Source organism: Mesocricetus auratus, unplaced genomic scaffold, assembly GCF_017639785.1.
Source record: "Mesocricetus auratus isolate SY011 unplaced genomic scaffold, BCM_Maur_2.0 Super-Scaffold_100008, whole genome shotgun sequence".
NCBI lineage: Eukaryota > Metazoa > Chordata > Mammalia > Rodentia > Cricetidae > Mesocricetus > Mesocricetus auratus.
Window position 1 is genome coordinate 4,072,996 of NW_024429192.1, and position 18,208 is coordinate 4,091,203.

Here is an 18,208-nt window from a genome sequence, read left to right on the forward strand (position 1 = left end):
TGATTGTCAATGAGACCCACAGTAACTATGATTGATTGTCAATGAGACCCACAGTAACTATGATTGATTGTCAATGAGACCCACAGTGACTACGATTGTCAATGAGACCCACAGTAACTACGATTGTCAATGAGACCCACAGTAACTACGATTGTCAATGAGACCCACAGTAACTATGATTGATTGTCAATGAGACCCACAGTGACTATGATTGTCAATGAGACCCACAGTGACTACGATTGTCAATGAGACCCACAGTAACTACGATTGTCAATGAGACCCACAGTAACTATGATTGTCAATGAGACCCACAGTAACTACGATTGTCAATGAGACCCACAGTAACTATGATTGTCAATGAGACCCACAGTAACTACGATTGTCAATGAGACCCACAGTAACTATGATTGTCAATGAGACCCACAGTAACTACGATTGTCAATGAGACCCACAGTAACTACGATTGTCAATGAGACCCACAGTAACTACGATTGTCAATGAGACCCACAGTAACTATGATTGTCAATGAGACCCACAGTAACTATGACTGTCAATGAGACCCACAGTAACTACGATTGATTGTCAATGAGACCCACAGTAACTATGATTGACTGTCAATGAGACCCACAGTAACTATGATTGTCAATGAGACCCACAGTGACTATGACTGTCAATGAGACCCACAGTAACTACGATTGATTGTCAATGAGACCCACAGTAACTATGATTGACTGTCAATGAGACCCACAGTAACTATGATTGTCAATGAGACCCACAGTGACTATGACTGTCAATGAGACCCACAGTAACTATGATTGTCAATGAGACCCACAGTGACTATGATTGTCAATGAGACCCACAGTAACTACGATTGTCAATGAGACCCACAGTAACTATGATTGTCAATGAGACCCACAGTAACTACGATTGTCAATGAGACCCACAGTAACTATGATTGACTGTCAATGAGACCCACAGTAACTATGATTGTCAATGAGACCCACAGTAACTATGATTGATTGTCAATGAGACCCACAGTGACTACGATTGATTGTCAATGAGACCCACAGTAACTATGACTGTCAATGAGACCCACAGTAACTATGATTGACTGTCAATGAGACCCACAGTAACTATGATTGATTGTCAATGAGACCCACAGTAACTACGATTGATTGTCAATGAGACCCACAGTGACTATGATTGTCAATGAGACCCACAGTGACTATGATTGTCAATGAGACCCACAGTAACTATGATTGATTGTCAATGAGACCCACAGTAACTACGATTGATTGTCAATGAGACCCACAGTAACTACGATTGATTGTCAATGAGACCCACAGTAACTATGATTGTCAATGAGACCCACAGCAACTATGATTGATTGTCAATGAGACCCACAGTGACTACGATTGATTGTCAATGAGACCCACAGTAACTATGACTGTCAATGAGACCCACAGTAACTACGATTGATTGTCAATGAGACCCACAGTGACTATGACTGTCAATGAGACCCACAGTAACTATGATTGATTGTCAATGAGACCCACAGTAACTACGATTGATTGTCAATGAGACCCACAGTAACTATGATTGTCAATGAGACCCACAGTGACTACGATTGTCAATGAGACCCACAGTGACTATGATTGTCAATGAGACCCACAGTGACTATGATTGTCAATGAGACCCACAGTAACTATGATTGTCAATGAGACCCACAGTAACTACGATTGTCAATGAGACCCACAGTGACTATGATTGTCAATGAGACCCACAGTGACTATGATTGTCAATGAGACCCACAGTAACTATGATTGTCAATGAGACCCACAGTGACTATGATTGTCAATGAGACCCACAGTAACTATGATTGTCAATGAGACCCACAGTAACTACGATTGTCAATGAGACCCACAGTGACTATGATTGTCAATGAGACCCACAGTGACTATGATTGTCAATGAGACCCACAGTAACTATGATTAATTGTCAATGAGACCCACAGTAACTACGATTGTCAATGAGACCCACAGTGACTACGATTGTCAATGAGACCCACAGTGACTACGACTGTCAATGCGACCCACAGTAACTATGATTGTCAATGAGACCCACAGTAACTATGATTAATTGTCAATGAGACCCACAGTAACTACGATTGATTGTCAATGAGACCCACAGCAACTATGACTGTCAATGAGACCCACAGTAACTATGATTGTCAATGAGACCCACAGTAACTACGATTGATTGTCAATGAGACCCACAGCAACTATGACTGTCAATGAGACCCACAGTAACTATGATTGACTGTCAATGAGACCCACAGCAACTATGATTGATTGTCAATGAGACCCACAGCAACTATGACTGTCAATGAGACCCACAGTAACTATGATTGTCAATGAGACCCACAGTAACTACGATTGATTGTCAATGAGACCCACAGTAACTACGATTGATTGTCAATGAGACCCACAGCAACTATGACTGTCAATGAGACCCACAGTAACTATGATTGTCAATGAGACCCACAGTAACTACGATTGATTGTCAATGAGACCCACAGCAACTATGATTGTCAATGAGACCCACAGTAACTACGATTGATTGTCAATGAGACCCACAGTAACTATGATTGTCAATGAGACCCACAGTAACTACGATTGTCAATGAGACCCACAGTAACTACGATTGATTGTCAATGAGACCCACAGTAACTATGATTGTCAATGAGACCCACAGTAACTATGATTGTCAATGAGACCCACAGTAACTACGATTGATTGTCAATGAGACCCACAGCAACTATGATTGTCAATGAGACCCACAGTAACTATGACTGTCAATGAGACCCACAGTAACTATGATTGATTGTCAATGAGACCCACAGTAACTATGATTGATTGTCAATGAGACCCACAGTAACTATGACTGTCAATGAGACCCACAGTGACTACGATTGTCAATGAGACCCACAGTGACTACGATTGTCAATGAGACCCACAGTAACTATGATTGTCAATGAGACCCACAGTAACTATGATTGATTGTCAATGAGACCCACAGTGACTACAACTGTCAATGAGACCCACAGTAACTACGATTGTCAATGAGACCCACAGTAACTACGACTGTCAATGAGACCCACAGTAACTACGACTGTCAATGAGACCCACAGTAACTACGATTGATTGTCAATGAGACCCACAGTAACTACGATTGTCAATGAGACCCACAGTAACTATGACTGTCAATGAGACCCACAGTAACTATGACTGTCAATGAGACCCACAGTGACTATGATTGTCAATGAGACCCACAGTAACTACGATTGTCAATGAGACAAGCAGCAGAGGGCGCGGGGGTGGGGCACTGAGAAACACTGGAGGCTCTTCCGTTAGAACCCCTGCCTCATGAGATCACCTACCCATTCTCCCTCAGCAAACACCTGTGGGCCATCTGCTCAGCCAGGGGAACATTTTTCAATATGGCTGAAGATGTGAGTGGAAGGAACATGATGGGCGATGTCCTTCTGTATGTGTGTTTCTCTCATTGGTTGACGAATAAACACTGTTTAGCCAATAGAGGCAGGAAGATCGGCGGGGTTAGGTGAATTCTGGGAAAGGTAGGCAGAGAGAGACTGTGAAGAGACGCCATGTGGAGACCAGGAGGAAAGGGCGCGCCAGGTGTTCTCTGCTAAGATAATGACATGTAGAAACGCATAGAGTAGTAGATGTAAGTTAGTAATTAAGACAGAGCTAGCCAGTAAGAAGCCCTAGATATCGGTGAACAGTTTTATAATTAATATAGCGTCTCTGTGTGCTCATTTGGGGCTGAAGCAGAGGGACCTGGTGGTTCAAGAAACTCCAGCAACAGGAAGGTGTGCATTAAAACTTACCAAACGTTATTGTGGCTGGAGAGATGCCCAGTGGCTAAAGCTTGTTCTTTATGAAAGAGGCCAGAGCAGGAGAAACAGAGGATGTGCTCATTTAGGGCAATCTTAAGTAGCCCAGGCTAGACTTAAACTCACTATGTAGCTGGAGTCTGTCCTTGAACTCTCTAGTCTCTGGCATCAAGCACCCAGCTGCTGTTATTACAAGCCTTTACAACTACACCTGGCTCTGTTTACATGAGCCTTTAAAATACAAACTCATCTACAGTGACAGGGAGGAAGGAGACAGCTGTCTGGTGATGTGAATATGAGATACTGACAAGGAACTTCTGGAGGTGACAGGCGCATGCTGTTGATGGTGACGATGGTCTCACAGGGTTGCACGCATGTCAAAACCCATCAAGTCACGCTGACTATGCGCAGGGCTGGCGTTTGACTCAGTGGTAGAGCTTTTGTGAGGGCTTAGGCTTGTAGAACCATGTTTAGGCTCCTGGGTCAACCAGCTTGTCTGGAGGTGTAGGCCCCAGAACGGCTATACCTGACTCAAATACCAGCTTCATGGTTGGTGTCCACGTCCAAACGGCGTCTGGACTGAAAGGCAGCCAGGGTTAACTTTGCTGTTCTGTCTTAGTCTGATGACTCTGCTTTACAAAGCACTATACACGGGGTCTTTTAAACAATACGAATTCACTGCTCACAGCACCAGAGGCTGTGAGTAAGGGGCAGCTGACTGGGGTCTCTTCTGGCTTGCAGATGCTGCCTTCTGGCTGTGTCTTTGTATGGGGTGTTTGCAGAGAGCAGGCAAGCAGGGAGGTGCCATTTCCCCTCTTTCAAGGCCAGAGTCCTATCAGATCAGGGTCCAGCCTATGACTTCAGCTAACTTAAACTGCCGACGGATGGCACTTTCTCCAGAGTCAGAACAGTACTGTCCACGTGGGAAGAGCTCAGGCTTCACTTTCCAGGCCGAGCAATGAACTACATTCTGCTGGACGACACACAGCTGTCGTCTGGTCACTGGTCACTGGAGGACTACTTGCCTGTGAGAACCTGGCTGACCTCCATCCCTCCAGCAGACTGTAAAGGATGAAGTGCAAGCAAACTCTCTCACTCAAACACAAAATAAATGGGCTACCCTGGTCACAAATATTGGAAAGTGTAACCGACTCTTCTGGCAGACAGAAAACTCTTCTCAAAAAAAAACCCCTCAACCTTGTTGTGTTTGAGAAGCTCACACTGGGCAGCTGGGTCACCAATGCCCTCAGATTCTCAGCAAAGCCCCAGTAATCTTGGATCAGGGCCATGATGTCATCTGAACCGCTGAACTGAACACAGCACACGGGAATTCAGCAGCTGCCGCCACACACCGGAACCAGGGGTTTGAGCTGTTCACTACTGGCGGAGAACATTAGGCACGAGTTCCCACTCAGAGCTGTACCTTAAACCATCTTTTTACTTTTTATTTTGAGACAGGGTCTTGCAAACTTGCGCAGACTGACCTTGAACTCACTCTGCAGCCCAGACAGGCCTTGCTTTTGCCACGCTCCTTTCTTAGCCTCCCAGTAGCTAGAAGGGCATCCGGCACCCCCAGGCCTGGGGCGAGTTGCGGATACCACGCATTGTGGCACAGTGAGTCTTAACACACAGTAAGTTCTCAGAGACCGGCAGTCACCAAAGGCAGAGGTCAGGGTGGAGTCTGACCCGGTACCCTTGTCCCACTGAAGTCTTGCAAATCCCTCAGGCTGGATGCTCTGACCCACTGCCTAGTCAGAGCAGCAGGGAAGAAAAGGCTGGGGCTGCAGCTTAGCCGTGTCACAGGCATAAAGCCCTGGGTTCAACCCTATCAGCACATACACGGATGCACCATCACATCACGGGGGCGGCAGAGAGGGATGCACCATCACATCACGGGGGGAGCGGCAGAGAGGGATGCACCATCACATCACGGGGCGGGGGGGCGGCAGAGAGGGATGCACCATCACATCACGGGGGGGGGGCGGCAGAGAGGGATGCACCATCACATCACGGGGCGGGGCGGGGGGTCGGCAAGGGGCAGGTTCCCCACCAAGCATGAAACATAAATGGGAAGAGTAGGTGGTGGTGGCGTCGGCATCAGTCAATACTGCCCAATTGCCAGGGCAGGATTTCTTGGGTAAAATCTGTAGCAAGAAGTGACCTTTTAAATAAAACCTTCATCCGATGCAATACCACAAATGTGGGTCATATCAGGGAAAGACCCCTAGGAAAAAGAGGTGTTAGGAGCTCCCCAGAAGGGAAGAATGGCTCAGTTCGTACAAGTCCAGTAGGGCGGTGGAACCTGCCAGCGGCACCCAGGGTGCAAACCTGGGCCACGTGCGTTCACAGGGGAGCCCTCCCACCTGCGCGGCCTCTGCTCAGAACTTGCTCACTCTTACTGGAGTCCTTCTCACTGTTTCCCACAACACCAGGACAAGCAACACCAGTAATGTTAGCTACAGGTTGTGCTCAGGAATCAAGTCCTTCAAAGCATCCGAGACTGTCCCCCCAGCGTCCAGGACGAGACTGTCCCCCAGTGTCCATGACGAGACTGTCCCTCCAGCGTCCAGGAAGAGACTGTCCCCCCAGCGTCCAGGACGAGACTGTCCCCCAGTGTCCATGACGAGACTGTCCCCCCAGCGCCCAGGACAGCCCTGGATACCAGGAATACGCAGGAAGACAGAGCCGCAGGGTGCCTTAGCTGTACCCACAGTAGTAGATTATATATTATATTAGCTCTCCGGGCTTCGGTTCTCTCACTTGAAATGCATCCGAGTGTCACCGTGGCTCTCTTGCGATAGAGTCAGTTAATAAAACACATTCCTGAGCCGGGCAGTGTTGGCATGCGCCTTTAATCCAGCACTCAGGAGGCAGAGGCAGGCGGAACTCTGTGAGTTCAAGGCCAACCTGGTCTACAAAGCTACACAAGAGAAGCCTTGTCTCAAAAACCAAAATAAACAAATAAGTAAATGAAAGAAACACATTTCTTTTGGGCTGTCACGCAAGCGTCGGCTCTACTATACTTGATGGCTAACATTGTCAACTGACAGGCAGACCCCTGGTCATATCTGTGTGCGTGTCTACACTAAGGTAACTGAGGGAAGAGTCATCCTAACGTAGGCGGTTCCATTCCCTATGCTGAGCTCCTGGACTGAACAAGGAGAAAGTGAACTCAACACCAGCGTTCGGCAATCTCTGCTTCTAAAATGCAGATGCAATGTGACCAGCCACTCAAGCTCCTGCTGCCATCATGTTTGCGAGTGCATGGCATCCACATGTTTATGCCAGCGAAACACTCACACACACTTAAACACACGGAGACACTGAGACCACTCGGGAGATGACTCAATAAAGGTGCTTGGCTCCAAGTCCTGACCTGAATTCAGGTCATCCTCAGGACTCACGTGGTGAAAGGAAAAAACTGACCCCTTCAATTTGTTCTCCGATCTCTCTGTATAAACTGCGGCAAATACATGGACCCATGCATGTATATGTACACACGCATGCATGCGTGCACACTCGTACACTTACATATGTACACACACACACACACACACACACACACACACACGCAATGTTCTTTCTGTCTGTCCTTTTGCTTGTTTTTAAGACAGCCACATTAGCCCAGGCTGGCTCTGAACTCATCCTGCACTTGAGGCTGCCCTCAGCCCCTGGTCTTCTCTGTCCCGGTGGGTGCTGGGAGCCGGGTGCTTAGACACCAGGTGAGTCAGGGGCTGAGCTGCAGAGCACCTTCATCTCCTGCTGGGCCTCTTCCCTTCCCCTGGTTAACAGGCCTCTGAGAGTCCCCTAAGTGCTACCTTCCTTCTTCCCCGTGATCCTTGGCTGGGGCTGTCCCACTAAGGAAGCTGAGGCTCTAGTACCGTCTACAGACCTCAGGAGTGTCTGTCCTACTGAGCACCTGCCTACCTGATGGTGACATTTCCAGGTGAATGTGCTTTGCAGGAATCCAGGCATTTCCTGGCCAATAAACTGCAACCTCCTATCTCACCAAGCCTGGCAGCCATCTGCCAGGCTGAGCTGCTCGCCCCACCCCCATCCTATGCTGGGAATTGAGCCCAGGGCCTTGGGCAAGCCAGACCAGCCAGCACTGTGTGGCCTCAGAGTGAGGGTGTTGAGGTGGGGAGGGAGACACAGCGGTTGCCTATGCAGAGTTCCAGGCTGGGTCTTACCACACCCCTACCCCGTTCCTGGGAAAGACACAGGGAGGCGCTGTCTCCTCAGAGGGGTTTTCTGGGGTTCCTTGTCCTGTAGAATTGAGGTCCTCCCATTTCCCACCTGGCACTCATGCTACAAACCCAAGTGCTGCCCAGACTGCGCGAGAGGGTTCTCTACTGTGACCACAGTGGCCACTGCGTGCCTAAGAACCCCTGCGGTGTCTTCCCTTTGGACAGGACAGGAGGGTCATACACAGACAGCTGGGGTTCCATTTGATCTGAGCTTGCATCTTCTCAGACCACAGTCTTTTCTCCACACCCAAACACACACACACATACTCATACACTCACACACACACTCATACACTCACACACACTCACACACATACTCATACACTCACACACACACACACTCATACACTCACACACAATTAGTTTGCTTGCTATTCTAGAAGTTACCAATCAGGGCCCAAACATTAGAGCACAAAAGAAACAGCAAAATGCTCAGCAGGGCATGGAGCAGCCTTTGAATACCTGGGTTGACAATTTTAAATTATCAGTACACAGACTCATCAAGAAAAGGCCACTCACGGGTGGGAGGCACACCTGTGATCCCAGCACTTGGAGGGGCAGGTGGCTCTCTGAGTTCGAGGCCAGCTTGTTCTACAGAGTGAACTTCCTGGACAGCCAGGGCTACACAGAGAAATCCTGTGTCAAAAAAATCGAAGAAAAGAAAAAAAGAAGAGGCCACTCTACCGTATCAACTCTATATAAAAAAAAAAAAAAAACCAACACAAGAGATGCTGTCCTGGGCAGACGCTGGAAGGATTGTATGCGGTGACATGTTCTAAGCGTGGTGACCGGCTGTTCTTTCTTTTCTGTTTTTCTAGTTGTGCTAGCCTTCACAAATTCCTTACGACAATAAAAACACGACTCCGCCCCCACTGCCACGCCTCCCAAACAGGAAGTGCCCCGGTACCTTGTTGAGCTTGCCAAGTGAAGATATAAGATCTGCCCATTCGCTGGAGGACTCGAAGTTCCTTAGAGCCTTTTCGATGACCGAGGCGTAGCTTCTGTATCTGTAGTCATTCAGCAGCTCCTGCTCCTCTGGGTCCATCTTACATTCTCACACCGAAGGAGGGATCTAAACGCCAAGTCGGAAATTACATGAGGGAGCCGCTCCCAGGCAGAGATCTCGCCCAACCCAGCTGAGAGACCGGTGTCCACAAACTCACTAGGCAATCCAATTCAAATATTTACCAAGGCTCCCAGGCCAGGCACCGAGTAAGTCAAGATAAAGAGTTCCCGCCCTCGCGGATCCTGGGGGACACAAGGGCACTGGGCAGAAATAAGGAAGGATGCTAGGACCTGCCTAATGGACAAAAAAATCAATTCTAGGAGAGACACTAGCAAAATCACATCCTGCCGCTGGCTGGCAATTCTGAATGCAGACGGTGCCTCTCATCACAAACTTAAGGGCATGCGCGCTTTCAACCTGAAAGGTCCACTTAGCAATCCAACCCCCTACAACTAGACGAGGAGACTAGAAATCTTCACCCACAAAAACCAAGTTAAGAGGGCCAGCGCCAGATGGCTCAGGAGGGGAAGGTACTATGAGCCTAGCAACCTGACTCTGGGCTGATAATCACAGCACCTGGCAGCCAGGCGGGAGAATTAGGGGTTCAAGGTTGTCCCCGGAAGATGCTGTGAGCTAAAGGCCAGCCTAAGATGCATGAGATCCTGGGGCTCACGGCTGTCAGACAGAGACAGACGGACACAGGTAGGCTGGGGGGGGGGGCATGAGACGCTGCAGGGTGCAGGGGAGACGAAGAAAACAGGAGCCCAGTGGAAACGACCAGCCAAGCAAGATCACAGACTGTGTGACTTCATTTGCACGAAACACCTGAGGTGTGCGAGTCTCTCGTGATGGCTAAGCAGGCCAGTGGTAGACCAGAAACAGACTGGGGTCACTTGAGGTCACCAGGATGCGGTTATGGCAATCACTGCTCAACTCTGTGAATCTACTGAAACTCCCTGAATTATACGCCTGGTGAATTCTGCAGTCTGCAAATTATACAACAAATTGACACTTAAAAAAAAAAACAACAAAATAACCTGAACTCTGAATTCCGCCCACTCAGCAGTCTTCCCTCCCCCACTTTCCCATCGCAGAAAGTGGCCCCTCTGTGGGCCAGACACATTGTTGCTCTAGACTGTTCTTTCCCCTGCCTGCCACACTCAACCCAAGTCCTGCTGGTTCTGCTTTGTCCTGAGGTGCAAGCCCCCCCCCCAGCCCCCTGCCCCCTGCAGGTGCCCAGAGTCTCTACTTTCATTCTTCTCCCCCCCCCCGCGTTCTCACAGAGCACCCCCAGAACCCTCCCCAGATGCAAGCGAACTCTCCCTACACTAATGCCAGTCTGAATGGCTCCGCCCCCGGCTGCCTTCACTGTAAGGGGCGTGTTCCAAGGCAGGCTACCACACAGCCTCAGAGCTGCGCTATGCATATGCACCTACACAATTCATTCTCAGGAGGACCCGCAGGCTTCCTCTGAAATAACCGGCTTCGTGCTCTCTGAAAACAGAAGGAAAGGGTGCCGATCTGGGGCACTGGTTTTGTTTTGCCAAGTCAGGTCTATGAAGTTCCTATAGCCTCGAAGCCTAAGAGTATGTCTTTTTGTTTTTGTTTTTGTTTTTTTCACTAAGGAATCTCCAGTCTGAACCCCAACGTAAGTGCAGCGCTGAAACACCCTACGTACAGTTTGTTTGTCCCAGAACCAGGGACACTTGAGCAGGACTAACAGAGGCACTGCTCAAATCGCTGCAGCAGAACTTGGCAGGCAGTAACTGAGGGAGCACTGCAGTGCGCAGGACAGTCTGAGGAGACGGCTCGGCCAGGAGAATGAGTTCCAGCCCCAGAACCCACACACAAAGGTCGGACATGGCGGGGCACACACTTGTAATCCTAGCACCCGGGCTGTCTGTCCACGAGCCTAGCCTACCTAACCTGAGCTGCAGGCTCAAGGAGAGACGTGGCCTCCAAATCAGACGGATGGCCTTCCTGAGGAATGAAACTCGGAGCTTGTCCACACACACATGCACACACACACACACACACACACACAGAGAGACAGAGACAGAGACAGAGACAGAGACAGAGACTGATATTTGGGCCAGAAGAAAGGGAAGAGGGAGCCCAGCCGTCAGCGGAAATGCCCTCAAAGTCCGCAGGTGTGGACTCTTGCGTTACCAGGAAGAGAAACACCAGTGATAAGATCAGTGTTCAGGACACGAGTGCCTGGCTGGTCCTGGAGGAGGTGTCAGCCAGCCAGGGGTGGAGGCAGCAGGTACAGTTCTCTGCCATGGCCTGATGCTGGGAGAACATGCTAGTTGGTATACTAACTGCACAGCTAAGACGCTTAGAAACCACTCCTTCAGGCCGTTCAACCAACTTCAAGCCAAGGGGGCGCGGGGAATTACATGGTTACACTCCGTGCCAGTCCAACACATCTTTCACTGAAGAAGCTCACTCTGCGGTCCCAAGAGGGACGCTCCTGACAGAAGATGAGACTATTAGGAACTAGTTGGGCGGGATCTCTGTGCAAGGGTGACCAGTGTATTGGCAGGATCTCTGTCACTCGAGTGCAAGGGTGACCAGTGTCCTGCTCTTCCTGCAGGCCGGTGCTGGCCACCTTCGTGAGATGCTGCATTTCAGTAACCGAGGATGCCATGCAGGCTGGAAGCGATTGCACACAAAGGAACAGGGGTGTGCCCACGCGCCCCTGACTTAACTAACCCTACATCAGAAAGCAGAAAGCGCCAGCAGGAGCTCCCTCACCTTACCCACTCCTAAGTCCTTAGCTCGAGTGGAAAACCCCAAACGTCTGCTAGATCGGAAGTCGGTTGTAAATATGCTTACAAGGAAGGACTCAGACGAACACAGGAAAAAAAAAAAAACCGACCACCAGCGGCCTTCCCATTTACCTGTAGCTAATGTCCCAGCGTTTACAGCACATTAACCCTCTTCACCAGCTGGCCCAGTTTTGAATTCTCTCTTTCACAGTGACATCAAATGGCACTAGGGGGGGAAAAAAGACACCTGACGCCTCACAGGAATAGCTTTGAAATGTGGGGTGTCCTCAACAAACGACCCCAGACAGGTTTCCCCCGAGAGGGAGACTGCTGTCACCGGGTGGGAGCCTCCTCGGCGGCTAACCCGCAGGCGCAGGGCCAGACCGGCTGGAGCACCCAGCGGGGGAACCGGGAAGCCCTGCCCGACCAAGGCTGAGCGTCTGGAACCGCCCTGGGCCGGCTAGGCGGAGAGAGGTGGCCACCCGACCTCCACCTGCGGCCCGAGGCCCGCCCGCCCGCCCGCTCGCAGGGACCCCCGGCCGGGCGCAGAAGGCCGGGGCTGAAGCCCACACCCACGCGCGGCCGTGCCCGCAGTGCAGCAGACGCGCCGCCGCCCGAGCCCCGCGCACCCGCCGCCCCCGGGGCCCGCGGGGACGAGGCTTACCGGCGCCCGTGGGACTCGGCGGCGGGCGAGAGGCGAGCCTGCCGGCTGCGGGAAGACAGCGGCTCAGCGCTACCGCAGCGGGCGGAGGAAGCGCAGCAACCCCAGCCCGGGCCGCCGCCTCTCCCGGGCACCAGGCGGCTGGGGGCGGGGCCTCGGGAGGGGCGGGACCTGGAGGCAGGCCCTCGGCGAGGGGCGGAGCCCTCGGGGTGGCTGGGCGGGGACCGTGGTGGGCGGGGCCGCGACCTGGGCGCGCGAGCCGGGGCGGGGCTTTGACGGTATGATTGTGCCTCTGCCCTCGTGGGCGGGAATCGAGCCCCGTGGGCGGGGCCTGGGTGGCGGGATGGGTGTGGCCTATGCGGGATGGGGCCGGGCGGAAGGAGGAGACTTGGCTCTGCGTGGGGTTGTGGGGGAAGGTTGCCTGGAGACCCAGCTTGACGGAGGGTGGGTGGGGCCTTGGGGGCGGGGCCTTGGGGGGGGTCAGAGGCCTGTGTGGGCGAGGTCTAGACTTAGCGACGGGGCTGCCCTGGGCCGCCCGTGGTGGGCGTAGCCTCGCGCTGCAGTCGGGGAAAGCCTCGCAAGGATGGGCAGGTAACCCTGGGCTTTGGTGACACCACCAGAGGATGGAGGACGTCAGTCAGGGCCTGCCCAGAGTCGTCCACCCCAGCTTCTTTGACCCACGGAGGGCTGTGCTCAGACTCTGCGTCAGGACCACACCCACATCCTCCACCGCAGGGAGGAGGCAGGAAGAATCCCTAGCTCCCGAGGCGGAAGGCTGGGGAGAGGGGGGGGAGGATCCGCGTTAAGGTGTTTCTGCATCCGCGAGCATTAATACCTCCGAACCCACCCAGCCGAGGTCCGGGAGCTCGCAGGGCTCACCCTGACATTGACCCTGTCTTGATCACAACAGCTGCAGCCCCCAGCCCGCTGAGACGGCGCTGCCCACTGTCAAAGACTGTCATCTCAGTGGTGGCCTCTTCCGCGTTTAACCCGTCAGAGCCCCTCGGTTTTAGAGCAACTCTGGGGCTTGGCAGTCCATGAAGGCTCAGAAGGAGCCCTCTGTGCTGCCTAGTTTTATGTCAGCGTGACCCAAGCCCGAGTCATTGAAAGGAGGGAGCTCAATTAAGAGGATCCGGCTGTGAGACACCCAGCCCATAGTCGGTGGGGCCACCCCTGGGCTGGTGGCCCGTGTTTTATTAAACAAACAAACAAACAAACAAAAAAACAGCTGAGCGAACCAAGAGGAACAAGCCAGTCAGCTGCACCCTTCCATGACCTGTGTAGTAGTTCCTGTCCTGTTGGAGTTCTCGCCCCGGCTTCCTTTATTGATGAACAGTGCAGTGGAAGTGTAAGCCAAATAAACCCTTTCCTCCCCAAGCTGCTTTTTAAAAGGTCGTGATGTTTCATCACATCAACAGGAACTAAGACACCATCCAAATCCATTTAGTAAGGTGTTAATGGTTGATGCCAGTGCGCCGAGTTCACTCTGGGTGGAGCCGCCCCTGGGCAGATTAACGACAACAAAAACAACAAAAGCAGACTGAGCAAGTCGTGGGGGCCAAGTCAGTAAGCAGTGCTCCTTCTCTTCAGTCCCTGCCTCCAGGATTCTGCCCTGCTTGAGTTCCTGCAGAGCTTCCTGTCTTAATTACTTTCCTATTGCTGTGACTAAACATCGTGACCAAGACAACTTACACAAGAAAGTATTTAACTTTGGGGCTCACAGTTTAGGGTGAGAGTCAGTCATGTCCAAAAACACGGCAGCAGGCGGGCATGCAGGCAGGCAGGCAGGTGGGTGGGTGGGCATGCAGGCATGCAGGCAGGCAGGCAGGCGGGCAGGCAGGTGGGGGGGCATGCAGGCAGGCAGGCAGGTGGGTGGGTGGGCATGCAGGCATGCAGGTGAGCACTGGAGCAGTAGACCAGTCTACACCTGATCCACAAGAGCACAAGGTGGGGGCGCGCGTGGGACAGTATAAGCATTTGAAACCTCAATGCGCTCCTGATCCTTCCCAAACAGTTCCACCAACTAGGGACCAAGTATTCAAATACATGAGCCTACATAATGGGGCCATTGCCACTCACACCACCGTAGCTCTTCCTCCAATGGGGCCATTGCCACTCACACCACCGTAGCTCTTCCTCCAATGGGGCCATTGCCACTCACACCACCGTAGCTCTTCCTCCAATGGGGCCATTGCCACTCACACCACCGTAGCTCTTCCTCCAAGTTGTTTTTGGTTAGTGTTTATCACAACCACAAGTAGCAAAAGAGGATACTGTCTTTAAAAAGTAACAAGATCACAGGTAAATGGATAGCACTGTAAGAAACCATCCTGAGTGAGGTAACCCAGTCGCAAAAAGACAAACATGGTATGCACTCACTCATATATGGATTTTAGACATGGATCAGGATAGTGCCAGTCTGCACTTCCACTGACAGAGAGTCTGGGAAACAGGAAAGAACCTAAAAGATATGCATATATGCATAGTACCCAAGAGAAGAGGATTGAGACAAGATCCCCTGAATGGATGGGGAACACGGCCAGGGTTGGGGGGGAGTGGGAGCTGGGAAGAAGAGAGGGGGAGAAGAGGAAGAGAGAGTAGGTCATGGGGGAACAGGAAGTTGAGTGGATGGGGGTAGAATAGGGGGAAGAGGGAATCATAGGTTAGAAGACAGATCAGGCACCAGAGTGACCTCGAGTGATCTAAAGGGATAACACCAATTGGCAAGCTAAGCAATAGTGGAGAGACCACCTCGAATGCCCATTCCTGATAATGAACTTGATATCTATAACCATCCGGGAGCCTTCATCCAGTGATTAATGAAAGCAGAGGCAAACACACAATTAAGCACTGAACTGAACCCAAGGAGCCCAGTAACAGATAGAGAGGAGCGATGAGCAAATTGGCAAAGAATGGGCTGGCAAAACCAGCAGAGACAGCTGATCTGAACAGGGGAGAACTCTTGGACCCCAGACCGACAGCAGGGAGGCCAGCATGGGACTGATCTGGACGCCCCAAATGTGAGTGTCAGCGAGAAGGCCTGGGCAACCTATGGGGCCCTGAGCAGTGGATCAGTGTCTATCCCTGGAATACAAACAGTCATCGTGTGCCCATAGCACAAAGAGGGATGTTCTCTCAGCCTGGACTCTTAGGGGGAGTGCCTGGACCCTACCCGGAGTGAAATGACAGACTCTAGATATCCCCTATGTGGAAGGAATTGGCAATAGGGTGGGAGGCTGGGGGGGTAAGGGGAGTGTGGGAGGAAGGGAGGGAGAGGGAACTGGGATTGACATGTAAAACAAGCTATTTAAAATTAAAATTAAAAAATGATAAAAGAAAAGAAAAGTAACAAGAAAAGCTAGGCAAGGTAGACTACATCCCTACCATGTGCAGACTCTGGACTCATCGCCTTCTATAGCCAAACTTAACTGATTTAAAAAGTGTCTTCTTGGGTCACCTTGTGTTGTCTTGATTCATAATCCACTTAGCCATATGTAAAGACAGCAGGTTCCTTGCAAGTTAAGTCAAACTAGAGAACTTCAAATGTAACATTCATCTGAACTTTAGAACTCCAACCTACTCTTCATTGTGGGACAGAGTAAAGCTGAGCTTTACTGCCCTCCTGCTGACATCTAAGAGAGCGTTAGAACCCGGCACACGGGATGCAGGAGCAGACGGATCTCTGTGTGCTTGAGGCCAGCCTGGTCTACATAGTGAGTTCCAGGTCATCCAGGGCTACATAGAGAAACCCTGTCTCAGGAAAGAGAAGCATCAGGCAACAGAACCTACTGTGTTTTGTAGCTCAGGCTAACCTAACCATCAGACACTGGCCAGTTGGACACACTGAGTTTGGATATACAGAGGTTGATTCTGTAAGAGTCTATGTCTCCCTACATCTGGATAGTAAGGGTCCCCTTAGGCTCTGCCTCTGCCTGGCAGAAACCACTGTTTCCTCCTGCCATGCTCTTCTCCCCAGAGAAGCCAGACACAGCTCTTTACAGACGCTGTGCCCAGGCTCCATCCACGGGTTTCTTACAAGAGTCTCTGTCCTGCTCATCATCACCTATCTCTACATATGGCCTCTATTCAGATTTTCAGTCTATCACCAACCATCCTTGCTGCAAGTCTGCAGGAGGAAAAGTCAAGAGGCCAGGTCTAAGCAGAAGAGACTTCTGTCTCCATGTGTCTCTCAGAAATACATGTTAAAAGGCATGATCCGTTTAAAATTTGCTGTCTTTAAATCATCATGGGCAGTAGTGGTGCACACCTTTAGTCCCAGCACTCGAAAGACAGAGGCAGATGGATCTCTCTGAGTTCGAGGCCAGCCTGGTCTACAGAGTGAGTTCCAGGACAGCCAGGGCTACACAGTGAAACTCTGTCTCAAAAAAACCAAACTAATAATAAATGATCCTTTTCTCTGTGGAACAATATAAGCACATAACTTACAGATTGCTTAGATGAAGTGTACCCTCTCCTGGAGGAGGCACAGAGGCTTTCCTGCTCACAGATAAACACCCTGGGAATGTGGGATGCTAAACACTCAGGGTTGTCCCTTCAAGAGAAGGAAGGACCCTAATATCTGTCACCTGCCCAGAAAGCTAAAGCAGACACGCTTTCTAGCTATCTGGGTGGGTAGAGACTTCTCCAGCTCTGGACACTCACCCAGACGCTTATGGTAATTTTTTTCCTCTGTCAAGCTATAGAGCCTACCTTTACAGACTTTACATAGTGTTTCGATGCAGTCGTATCTGATCTGTATCTAGCTAACTTTGTTCAAGATTTATGTGTGACTTGTTGTGCACATGGGATCAAGTGCATTATCACCAGAATAACTTTTACCAAATTGTGCTGGGCTTAAATATGCCTAAAATAAACCATTCAGGGTTCAAATGCCGGAGGTTTGAACCAATACTGGCTACTGAGTGCTGAGGTGAGTTCCTGTGGCTTGTCTCTCTACAGACTGTGAAGGTCACAGAGACCCCAGAATCTCCCTTAATTTTTACATCAGCAGGGTTAATGTGTCTCCATTAGGGTTTCCATTGCTGTGAAGAGACACCATGACCACGGCAACTCTTATAAGGAAAACATTTACTTGAGGTGGTGGCTTACAGTTTCAGAGGTTCAGTCCATTGTCATCGTGGTGGGCCGTGGTGGCGTGCAGGCAGATGTGGGGCGGGAGATGTGGCTGAGAGTCCTACATCTTGACTGAAGGCAACAGGAAGTGAACTGGGACACTGGGCATGGCTTGAGCATATGTGAGACCTCAAAGCCCGCCTCCACAGTGACACACTTCCTCCAACAAGGCCACACCCACTTCAACAAGGCCACTCCTAACAGTACCCCTCCCTGTGGGGGCCAGTTTCTCTCAAGTCACCATACCATAGCTTCTAGAACTGTACCGGAAACCAGATGTCCCTAGCGTTGGGTTCCGAGGGACATTCTATTCAGACTGTAGTGACCAGTCCCCCATTTTAGCAGCCATGACAGGCTAACATGTGCTTGCATGACCTTGCCGCTCCTGTCCTGGTCACTAAGGTCAGATGCCCTCCTTGTGGCAAGGAACCAATCAGAAGTTAGCTGGCGGGACTGTACTTTAAGGCTCTGGGT

At 50.9% G+C, this 18,208-nt stretch overlaps 1 protein-coding gene across 6 annotated transcripts in view; it reads right to left on the reverse strand.

The window, feature by feature from the left end:
• Dop1b (DOP1 leucine zipper like protein B) overlaps positions 1 to 12,745 on the reverse strand; it is an 87,647-nt gene extending 74,902 nt beyond the window's left edge. For 5 of the 6 annotated variants that reach the window (XR_001196718.3, XM_005073802.4, XM_013116211.3 and 2 more), the window contains exons 1-3: positions 12,605 to 12,745; positions 12,073 to 12,166; positions 9,071 to 9,235 (exon numbers count right to left, since the gene is read on the reverse strand). Coding sequence is in view for 5 of the 6 variants with exons in the window: in XM_005073802.4 (XP_005073859.1) it covers positions 9,071 to 9,208 (138 nt within the window). In the remaining variant the exon portion in view is untranslated. The remainder of the gene's footprint in view (positions 1 to 9,070; positions 9,236 to 12,072; positions 12,167 to 12,604) is intronic. The other variant, XM_040750438.1, reaches the window with a different exon arrangement.
• Positions 12,746 to 18,208: the final 5,463 nt, after the last annotated feature.